Raw genomic sequence first — 12,000 nt, 5'->3', positions numbered from 1 at the left:
AAAAAAATTAAATTTGTGACTGGAATCTTACTCCTGCTTTTTTGTTCTATCTGGCCCCCAAACTATTCGGTGGTGCCCCTCCCCAATTCAAAGTGTTTTTTTGTTTTTGTTTTTGTCGGTCGTTGGGCCTGAACTCTGGGCCTGGGTGCTGTCCCTCAGCTCTTCAGCTCAAGGCTAGCGCTCTACCATTTGAGCTACAATGCCACTTCTGGCTTTTTCTGTGTATGTGGTGCTGAGGAATCAAACCCAGAACCTCATGCATGAAAGGCAAGCACTCTATTATTGAGTCACCTTCCCAGCCCTCAAAGTGGTTTTCTAAGGCAGAGCAGATATGGAGATAGAAAGAATAAAATTAATAAATATTAAAAGGTCCAGACTCAGTCATTAGGACACTGAAACTGAAAAAAAAACTAATAAAAAAAGTTTTAAAAAGCAATTAGCAGGCAGGCACTGGTGGCTCATGCCTGTAATCCTAGCTACTCGGGAGGCTGAGATCTGAGGATCATGGTTCAAAGCCAGTTCGAAAGTCCATGAGACTCTTATCATCAAAAACCACCAGAAAACTGGAAGTGGAGCTGTGGCTCAAGTGGTAGAGCTCTAGCCTTGAGCTGAAGAGTTGAGAGACATCACTACATCACTCAGGCCCAGAGTTCAAGCCCTGCGACTGACAAAAAAAAAAAAGCAATTAGCTCCCTCCCATCTACTTTTATATGTCAACAAAATTAGGAGACACAAAGAGACAACTATCTGCATGGGGCTTCTCCTTCGAGGTGTTAAAATGCTACAAGTATCTGTTATGGAGAAAATAGTCCACCACACAGAGACAGTCTCATGCAAAAAGATGACTTTGTTGGGGAAGTGAATAGCTGACTGGCCAGGGACAAAGCACAGATTTGGGAACTGAAACTGTGACCCCAAACAGCCCACAAGCTAGGGTTTTTAAAGGCAAAATCCATGTGGTCAAGCCTGGCCACACGCAGGTGGCCAACGAAATTGTGACACACGCATAAAGATTGCATATTTATGTCAGTGGCCAATGGGGTTACAGCCCATCTCATAGTAACTGTTTGAACTAACCTATCATTTTGGTTTGAGTTGGCCTGTGAATTTGGGGTCCCCACACAAAGGATATTCTTACTCATGTGGGCTGTTCATTCCAGAAACATAATGTCATATGCCCCTGCATCTTTGAAGCTGGGGGTTGTTAAAAGACAGCTACAGGAAATTTATTACAAAGATAGCTACAGGAGGATACACAATGTGCATATCCAGGCATCTACTCCCTTGAAGCAGAGGTAATCACCAGGTGGGATGCACTGCAGGTGCCTTTCTAATTGGGTATGAGATCGGGCTGAAGTCCATGTAAAACACGTGTTAAGGGGGCTGGGAAGTTGGCTCAGTGGTAGAGCGCTTGCCTTGCATGCCTGAGGCCCTGGGTTCGATTCCTCAGCACCACATAAGCAAAAAGAAAAAAGGCCGGAAGTGGCGCTGTGGCTCAAGTGGTAGAGCGCTAGCCTTGAGCTGAAGAGCTGAGGGACAGCGCTCAGGCCCAGAGTTCAGGCCCCACGACTGGACCCAAAAAAAAAAAAAACACGTGTTAAGGTCTCCCTTTGAGGCCTTTGTTTTTAGTAAAGAATCAATTTCTCAGCTTAGTTTTTCTCACACAGTCTGGGACCTTAGCAGTCTAGGAGACCCTTCCCCCCTACAGTCTCCTTGAAAGTTTAGAGGGATAGAAAAATGAGATACAGGGACTGGGAAGGTGGCTCAGTGGTAGAGCGCTTGCCTTGCATGCATGAGGCCCTGAGTTCGATTCCTAGTACCACATAAGCAAAAAGAAAACAGCCAGAAGTGGCGCTGTGGCTCAAATGGTTGAGCGCTAGCCTTGAGCTGAAGAGCTGAGGGACAGTGCCCAGGCCCAGAGTTCAGGCCCCACGACTGGACTGAAAAAAAAAAAACAACTTTAAAAAGAAAAATGAGATGCATGTGTTGCAAAAGAAAAGCCTAAAACTCATCTATTGCTTCTATATTTTTCAGTAGGCCTGACACAGCACCAAATGGCATGACCAGGTGTATTCTCCCAGCTCCAAAAGTATAAAAACTACAGATAACCACTTTGAGTCTTTTACTAAAAACAAAAACAAAAATAAAACATAGGAAGCATTCCCAAGCAGGAAATGTTTCTTAAGTGGTTTTTTAAAACTTTATCCTGTTATACTAAAATACTTGCAGAATATTCCACCTTGTGAATTTACCCCCCCCTTTTAATTTCAAGATACCATGAAATTCTTTTCACTATGGATCTCCAAGTTTCTAGGATTTTGTATGAAATCCTGGAAAGTGTTAGGAAGTACCAAATACTTCATCCCATGGTAGTACTTCTCCACTCAGATTTACTCACTGGCTCATATACCAATCATCTCTGCAAACACTCTCACTTGACCAGTTTTTTTACGCATCTTCAATCTACTCAAGTTGACAATTAAGATTACCCATCCATCACAGGCTATCCACATCATCCATGGAGCCAGACATTTGGGTTACTTTTGCCCTTCAGCTAGTGAGAGAGAAAATATGCTGCTAGGAACACAGAAACTTGTTCATATCGCTTTCGTCATACACTGGCTTCTTTTGGGAGTAGTTTAGATTGCATTTTTCTAACTACTAGCTATGTTTAGAACTTTTTTTCTCTTTTTTTTTTCTCTTCAAAGATTTGGTCTCACTAATATTGCCCAGGCTGCCCTCAAATTCCTGGGTTGGCTCCCAAATAGCTAGGAATACAAGTGTGGGGCCAAGCCCAGCTAAGTATTTTTTAATAATAACCATTTATATCTATCTATCTATCTATCTATCTATCTATCTATCTATCTATCGATCTATCTATATCTTCACTAGAAAAAAACACTTATTCAAATTCTTTCCTTATTTCAAGTCAGGGGTGGTGTTTTTTTATATTATAGTTGAATTTTAGGAATTCTCTCTATACTCTGAAGATCAACCCCTAGCTAAACAGAAGTTGTAAATTTTTTTCTCCAATTTCATGTGTTCTTTTCACCCTATGGATTATGTCCTTTTGACTTACTTCTTTTTTTTTTCTTTTTTACAGTCCTTGAGTTTGAACCCATGGCCTAGGTGCTGTCCCTGAGCTTTTACCCTGAGCACTCTACCACTTGAGCCACAGCTTCACTTCTGGCCTTTTTTTTGGTACTTAATTGGAGATAAGAGTCTCATGGACTTTCCTGCCCGAACTAGCTTCAAATCAAAATCCTCAGATCTCAACATCTGGAGTAGCTAGGATTATAGCCATGAGCCACCAGCACCCAGAAAGAGAGAGACAGAGACAGAGAGACAGACAGAGACAGAGAGAGAAAGAGAGAGAGAGAGATCCAACCCAGATTCTACTTCAGACCTATGACCACATTTACTCTAAAATTAACTGGTACATATTAATAAATTGCCCTAAGTTCTAGCCAGGTGTCAGTGGCTCATGTCTAATCCTAGCTACTTAGGAGGCTGAGATCTGAGGATTCTAGCAGAAGTCTAGCTGTGGCTCAAATGCTAGAGTTCTGACATTCAGCAAAAAAAAGTTAAGAGACAGTGCCCCAGCCCTAGGTTTAAGCCTTATTAGTGACAGAAGAGGGGAAGAGAGGGAGAGAGAGATGGACAGACAGACAGAAAAGTTCTGACATTCTATTGTACAGTAGGATGACTACAAGTAATAATGTATTATATATGTATATAATATATATAAGAAATGAACACAGGTATTGAGAAATCACATAGTGATAGGTGCCAGTAACTCACACCTGTAACCCAAGTTCTCAGGAGACTGAGATCTCAGGATCACTGTTTGAAGCCAGTTCAGGCAGGGAAAGTCCATAAGACTTAACTGAAGCTGTGTCTCAAGTGGTAAAGCAAAAGCAGCTCAGGGACAGCACCAATGCCCTGATTTCAACCACCAAAAGAAAAGAAAAAAAGTCACATGGCATTCCATAAATATATAGTTTTAGTGTGTTGAAGGAAGGAGGGATCTAAAGAAGAAAAAAAGGAACTAAAATTCCTGCAATTTCTGGCAAGTTCCTGGAAATGGCATGCCCAGAGAAGATTCAGATATGTTTTATCTAAATCCTTGGTAATATCCTTTACAATGAACCTGCAAACTTTCCCCTTAGGAAAAGCAGCTTACAGGAACCGTAAAGAAAGAATCTCCCCCTGGAATGTATGGAGAACAAGATGAGAGTTTTGGCAACCATGGAAATGCCCCACCAGGAGGAGTGACCAACAATCTGGTATGCACCAGGTTCTGCTATGTATACCCTCTGGGCTCTGCTATGCACACCCAAGGCCATTATGTTTCTTGGGCTTCTCAGAGCTGATGACTGAGCACAGCAGGGTGCCGGACCACTCACAACTTCCTCTCACGGATGTCCTATTGACCTGGGATAAATCAAAGATAAATGGAAACAACAAACCTTGTCCATTCTCAAAGCCAACTGACAGTGCCCAAATTCACCTACCTGTCTCAAATACCATCCTAAATATATGCCATGGAGAGAAAGCTCTGGATTCTTTGAATGTTTTGATTTCCCGAAAGGAGGGAAAGGTCATTTTTACTTGGTTTAGACAAAATCATTTTGTATTCAAGAAAAATGAAATGGAAGTTTGAGTTGGGAAAAAAATAGCAGTATCATTTATTATTCTTGCCTTACTTTTGTCAAAAATGAAATTTAAAAGAGTCCATTTTCCTAGTTTTCAATTACACAAAAACTTGCAGTCGTGGTTAAAATGTGTAATATTAAGTATGATGTTAACTTAGGAAAAGATCGTGAACCTACTTTTAGCAGAACTCCTTTCTGCTGCCTCAAAGGGAAAAACTATGTACCTAATGAATGTCCAAAATCAAACTAGATTTTATGTAGAAGTATCAAATCCAACATACTTGGGATGTGAGTTAGAATTTATACATTCATTCAGCAGTGGGGATGGGAGGGATCAAACCTAAGTCCTTACACATGCTCGACAAGCACTTTACCACTGAGGTGCTCTCTCAGCCCTTGCCTTGTTTTTATTAATTAAAAAAAATCACAATACAAGGCTGAGGACATGGCATAGTAGTAGAGCATTTGCCTAGCATATACAAGGGACAATGGAAAACTAAGAAAAAACAGAAAGAAGACATAAAAGTAATGACCTTATCAAGAGTTAAAAAGCACATTAGTAGTAAGAAACTGATTATGACTGGGTGGCCCATCCTGTAATCCTGGCTATTCAGGAGTCTGAAATGTGAGCACTGTGGTTGGAAGCCAACCCGGGCAGGAAAGTATGATCTTAACCACCAAAAAGCTCGAAGTAAAGCTGTGGCTCAAGTGGTAGAGCACCAGTCTTGAGCAAAAAGAGCTTAGGGAAAGCTCCTAGCTCTGAGTTCAAGCCCCAGTACTGGTACACATATAAAAAAATGATCATGGAGTTCTTCTATTGGACCCACTTCCACCAAGTAAACTGGAAAACAACACTGGAAATCCACAGACTCTGAGAAACATACATAGTTTCAGTGTCAAGAGATCTTTATTGAAATAAAAGCACAGTTACACATCTAGTATCCTTTCCACATGTGCACAATAGATTTAAAATGCTTGCTACATACAGTGCACAGACAATTCAATAATTAGTACCAATACAACTGCAGTTGAAAATAAATAAAATAGCCTATTTAATAACTTAAAATTACTGTACAATATGAAAATAAAGATACATAAATGTTAGGATCTACAATGCCATAGAAACAAAATCATTATTCTGTATCACACAAAACGGCATCAGAAAAAAAATCCAAGTAAGTTTTTGGAGTGCAAAGTTTAAATTTCCCATTTTTAAATTATCATGCAGACATAGCATTTCAAGACACGCTATGGTCTATGGCAAAGTTTTTAAATTTTAAGAGGAAAATGCTAGCCAGTAAATAATTGCTCCATCAAATATCGCATTGCATACTGTTGCTCTGTACTATTTTTGAAGGAGGTATCTTGTTGCATTCAAGATATTGAAATGAACAAGTTTCTGAAGCAAACACATGAACCTTTAGCCTGAAACAAAATTATGTGACAGGATAATAACCATATCCCTGGGTTTGAGAATTTTTTTAAAAGAAGCCTATACCACATAATGAACTAAGAAGCAGTTTTCCATTCATCTTTAAACTCCATAATGATCCGTAAGTGAAAACAACAATGTAAATTTTGGGAGACATAAAATTCTGGCCACTAGAAGAAAAGTGATCAAATATGGGATGGTGAGAAGAGCAAAGTAGAAGGTGGTGACATTATATGTAATAATACACTTAAATTCAGTTTCAATGTATATATAAAAAACTTATTTGAGACTGAGGAATGCATTTAACAAAAAAACCGTAAACACATTATCCACTTTGACTTGGAGTGCACAACAACAACGTAAGAGCTCTTCTTCAGACTTTGGCAAGGAGACTACACATAGCGGGTGAGCGCAGCACAAGCTCACATGGAAGACAGAAAGCACTGCGTACCACCATCACCCAATACCTCCTACCAACAGCACACAGGGGAATAAAGGGTTTCCTCGTGCTAAACCACTCTCAGACAGTCTGAGTTCTTCAGAGTTGGAGTTTTCACAATTCAGTAGTCTTAAGTCTCTGGGCTTCCATAGCACAGACTAACATAGGGTGTACACTAGCCACTGTAAGTCCAGAGGGTTACAGTTCTGTCTGCAGAGGACGACAGGAAGGAGAGGTCCTGGGTGTGCCACCTGCACTGAATCACTTTGTCCTTGTGCTCCCCTACCACCATGATAGGAAGCTGCTTAGTGAGGTCCCCTAAATTAAGAAGAAAAGAATACGTTCATTTTTAAGACAAAATAAGCATTTGCATACATTCTACGACTTCCTGCTTTTTAAATACTATGGTATGTATGTTTTAAATAGGGATAAATCGTGCTAGTAGAACTTGGTAACATGCACACTAACATTTGACGTGGCTGCTACTTTCTCTGGGCAGCCCCTCCACTTGATTGCACCCTGACTCCTTCTTTGTCCCCCTCTTTGCTGGCTTTTCTTCTCTTCCTAATTTGAAAGACTGTGGAATTCTAATTGTCATCCTGCAGATTTTATCAATTCCTTTTATTTATTTAATTTTTGGTCATAGGCTTGAACTCTGGGCCTGAGTGAGTGCTGTTCCTCAGCTCTTCAGCTCAAGGCTAGCGCTCTGCCACTTGAGCCACAGTGCCACTTCCAGTTTTCTGGTGGTTTATTAGAGATAAGAGTTTCATAGCTTAAGCCAAGGCATTGGTGGCTCATGCCTGTAATCCTAGCTACTCAGGAGGCTGAGATTTGAGGATCACAGTTCAAAGCCAGCCCTGTCAAGAAAAGCCGTGAGACTCTTATCTCCAGTACCACACAGAAAACCGGAAGTGGTGCTGTGGCTCAAGTGGTAGAGCACTAGCCTTGAGCTGAAGAGCACAAGGACACCGCTCAAGCCCAGGGTTCAAGCCCCACAACTGACAAAAAAAAAAAAAAAAAGAGTTTCACGGTTCTTCCTGCCCACGCTGGCTTTGAACCGAGATCCTCAGATCTTAGCCTCCTGAGTAGTTAGGATTACAGGCATGAGCCACCAGTGCCCCATTTATCAATTACTTTGCTACCTCACTTTGTATGAAATTTCGTATTGTACCTTGGTCATTTACATTCTTATGGTTCACACACATTTTATCTCCAACCTTAACTTCTTATCTAAACTTCAGATTAGTATCCAAAGAACCTTTCATCCTAAATTTGACTTGTCTAAAACTTAACTTCTTGGTTTGCTTTTCAAGAATTCCTCCTCCCACCCATTTTCCTCTCTCAACTTATGGAAACATCTGGTTGCCCAGAAACCTAGGAAGTGTCACTGATTCCCTGGCCCTTCACTCCCTCATGCAGTTGAAATAATCTGTTTAATGGAATTAGATTTTTTTCTGCATAGTCAAAGACCAAACTCAAGGCCTTGCACTTGCCTAGCAAGTGCTTTTCTACCTAGCTAAATAGCCAACCCCTTTTTTAAAAGTTTTTCTTTAAGCTAGTAAGTTTGCATATATCTATCATTTATCTCATTATAATTTACTATAATAGATAAAATTATTCAACAATATAAAGATTCACTGTTTACTTAATAACTTGCTACAAGAAACCCTCATGCAGTTTAAGTAATCTGCTTAATAAATGTAGTATCTGAAAATGCTATAGAGTCAATTACACCAAATTCACACACACACAAAAGAATAAAAATTAAAAGAGACTAAAATTAGAGAAAGAGAGGTCAATCTCAATCACCTTGTAGGTCTGTCACTTTTATTTTCATATCATAAGAGCCGGTTAGCAAGTAGTGAGCTCCAGGGGAAAAGCGAACAGAACGGACATCACTGGAATGAGGGTGGTAACTCTGAACCATTCTTCCTCCTCTTATGTCATACAACATGCAGCTGGAGTCTTCTTGACCAGTAGCTAAAAGCCGGCCACTGGGATCTACAGCTACTGATGCCACTGCACTGCCTGTAGTGAGGGAATCAAAGTTTCAATACAGAAAATCAATGTACCTAACCTGCATCATGGGTAATTATTTTTCACTGAACCACACACCAATGCTTTAATGTAGCTTATCAATACTGTTCAGTATCAGAGAACAAAAGTCAAAATTAATAGCCAACCAATAAGCATTTGTATCTTTTGTGGGGCTAGGTCTGAAGCAAGATTCTGTGAGGAATGAAAGTCTGATTTTGTCATTTGAAAGAAACCATCAGAACAGTATTATCAATACTACAATTGACAAGCCACATTAGAGAAAGTGGCTCTCCTAATCCAGTGCGTTCACTGTCAGGTAAACATCTGGAAATACCCCCATATTCACTGTCTAGTTGGAGGAACAATAAAATTAACTAACAAATTATATTTAGGGCAATTATAAAAATATATAAATTTTTATAATTTTTAAATTTTTATAATCTTTAAAACAATTATAAATGTTTATTTTAATATTAGGAATATCCTAAAGCAACTTAAGATTTACTATCAACAGAAAATAAGTTCTGAATCCAAAAAGTAGAGCCTTAACCCTGCCATATATTCTCAATGCAGGGGATTCAAATGGTTCTTACAGCCAGGATTAGGTAGCTCATGTATGTAATACTAGCTACTCAAGAGACTAAAATTGGGGGATCATGGTTCAAAGCCAGCTAGCAGAAAAGTTCATGAGACTCTTATCTCCAATTAACTACCAAAAAAGCAGCAAATGGAACTGTGGCTAAAGTGATAGACACTAGCCTTCAGCAAAAAACCTCAGGGACAGAGTTCAGGCCTTGAATTTAAGCAGCTTGAGTGGCAAAAAAAAAAAAAGATTATTAGGAAATAAAACCTTTTTATTGCTTATTTGTGTGTTTGTCAGTATTAGGACTTGAACTCAGGGCCTGATGCTATCCCTTAAATTTTTCATTCAAGGCTTGCATTCTACCACTTGAATCATAGCTCTTCTCTGGCTTTTTGGTGGAGATAAGAATCGAAAAGACTTTACTGCCTAGGATACTTTGAACCACAGTCCTTAGATCTCAGCCTCCTAAATAGGTAGGATTACAGGGTTGAGCCACTGTTTTTGTTTTGTTTTGTGAGGGTTTTTTTTGACAAAAATCTTAAAATACTAACAATAATTTATAGGTTCTCCAAAGTTCACATATCTCTAACAAAATCTTATTCCTTCGTATTTAATTTTTCTTGTTAGAAATTTTCTTGTTAGACCTCCTTGAGGGAGGTCCATCGTAAAAAAATAAGATTGAAGAACACTGCTGTTCTCCAAGGTAGTCTGGGAAGACTAATAAAAGGGTCATAATAAAGACTAATAACAGAGTCAGAAGCTGTGGGCCAGTGGCTCACGCCTGTAATCCTAGCTACTCAGGAGGCTGAGATCTGAGGATCACGGTTCAAAGCCAGCCCAGGCAGGAAAGTCCGCAAAACTTTTATCTCCAATAAACCAGGAGAAAACCAGAAATGGCGCTGTGGCTCAAGTCGTAGAGCTGGCCTTGAGCTGAAGAGCACAGGGACAGCACCCAAGCCTAAAGTTCAAGCCCCATGACTGACACAAAATAATTATTATTAATAATAATGAACAGAATAACTACACATGTACACAGACATAGAGACATGCCTGTGTAATCTTCTCTCAAAATTTTGACCGAGAAAAAAAAAAGAGAGCTATGATGGTCAGAAAGAATATATAAGCTGGGCACTGGTGGCTTACACCTGTAATCCTAGCTACTCAGGAGGCTGAGATCTGAGGATTGCGGTTCCAAGCCAGCCCGGGCAGGAAAGTCTGTGAGACTCTTATCTCCAATAAACTACTAGAAAACTGGAAGTGGCGCGTGCTGTGGCTCAAGCGGTAGAGTGCTTGCCATGAGCTGAAGAGCTGAGGGACAGCGCCCAGGCCCAGAGTTCAAGCCCCACGACGGACCAAAAAAAAAAAAAAGAATATATGAGAACATACTTAGAAGAAAAGTATAAAAAAAACCTTCAAGGCAGCATTTGGCATGGTGGTTCAAACTTGTAATTAATCCTAGGGACTTGGGAAGCACAGATTGGAGGCCAGCCCCAGCATAAAAGTTTGAGAGACTCTATCTCAACTGATGGTTAGTTACAATATCACTCACCTGTCATTGCCAGTGACATGGGTAAGAGGACCACAGCTCAGGTGGGCCAGGGCATAAAGCAAGACCCTATCTAGCAAGGGCCTGACTCAAGTAGTAGAGGCCCTGCCCTGCAGACACAAGACTGAGTTTAATCCTCAGCACTGGGGGCAGAAAGGGAAAGCAAGATCTTAAGCACTACAGGGTTTAAATTGTTCCTGCATATAGTGAAGCATCACTGTGGACTTCTAAGCAAGAGAATTATATGATCCAAACAGTACTTTTGTTAAGTTAAATTAAGTGAAAATGTGTATCAAAATAAAATAAAAAGATTGTAAAATAAGGTAAGCCACTGGAAGACAAGATAGAATAATAAAATAATAAGGGAATAAAGGCTTGAACAAGGACAGAGAGATTTCAGAGTGAAGGAAGAACAATATTGCAACTAACTGCCTAGACGGGGAGAGGGGGGTGGAGGGGGGGGCAGAACTTTTTTTTGCCAGTCATGGGCTTGAACTCAGGGTCTGGGTACTGGCTCTGAACCTATTTGTGTTCAAGCCTAGAGTTCTTCCCCTTGGGCCTTAGTGCCACTTCTGGCTTTTTCTGAGTAGTTTATTAGAGATAAGAGTCTCGTGGACTTTTCCTGAGTAGCTAGAATATAGGCATGAGCCACCAGCACCCTGCAAGGGAAAAGCTTTTTAAATGAGTCCCAGATATCAAATAACCTTGCTTGACTGCCCAATAGTCATATACAGACATAAGGAAATAAGAGGACAATCATAAAAGTTAGGGAAAATTAGAACAGTTGACTCACAGAAGAAATATGAAACATACAAAGGTGATGATGCCAACAAAAACATGGATTTATTTATTTAAAAAGTGATTATCAAAATCACTACTCCCTTGGCCTGGCACTATATAGTAGACATTGTCTATTCTGGAAAATAAAATACGTATGACTCCTGTATACAATATGATGAATAAATACAAATATATCACAAAAAAACAGGTATGACTATTACTTTTGTACAACTTAATATCTACTGGAGAAGATAAGCAATAAATAAGAAAACAAATACATCATACTAAATGGTGAAAAGACTTTGGTGATTTAAAATAAAAGTCGTGGAAGAGGCAATCCAAAATTCATATGGAACAATAAAAGACCCCGAATAGCAAAAACGCTCCTCAATGGAAAGAACACTGCTAGAGGAATATCAATACCAAACTTCAAACTCTACTATAAAGCCATAGTAATCAAAACAGCTTGGTATTGGCATAAGAACAGACCTCAGGACCAATGGAATAGAATTGAAAACCCAGAAATGA

General features: G+C 39.8%; 1 protein-coding gene across 1 annotated transcript in view; it reads right to left on the bottom strand.

Moving 5' to 3' along the window:
* Positions 1–5,556: 5,556 nt before the first annotated feature.
* Wdr47 (WD repeat domain 47) overlaps positions 5,557–12,000 on the bottom strand; it is a 75,718-nt gene continuing 69,274 nt past the window's right edge. The window contains exons 9-10 of the mRNA XM_013031845.1: positions 8,336–8,554; positions 5,557–6,844 (exon numbers count right to left, since the gene is read on the bottom strand). Of these exons, the coding sequence (XP_012887299.1) occupies positions 6,702–6,844; positions 8,336–8,554 (362 nt within the window). The 3' untranslated portion in view covers positions 5,557–6,701. The remainder of the gene's footprint in view (positions 6,845–8,335; positions 8,555–12,000) is intronic.

This window comes from Dipodomys ordii, unplaced genomic scaffold (assembly GCF_000151885.1).
Source record: "Dipodomys ordii isolate 6190 unplaced genomic scaffold, Dord_2.0 Scaffold146, whole genome shotgun sequence".
Classification (NCBI taxonomy): domain Eukaryota; kingdom Metazoa; phylum Chordata; class Mammalia; order Rodentia; family Heteromyidae; genus Dipodomys; species Dipodomys ordii.
This window is presented reverse-complemented; position numbering and strand designations above follow the sequence as displayed.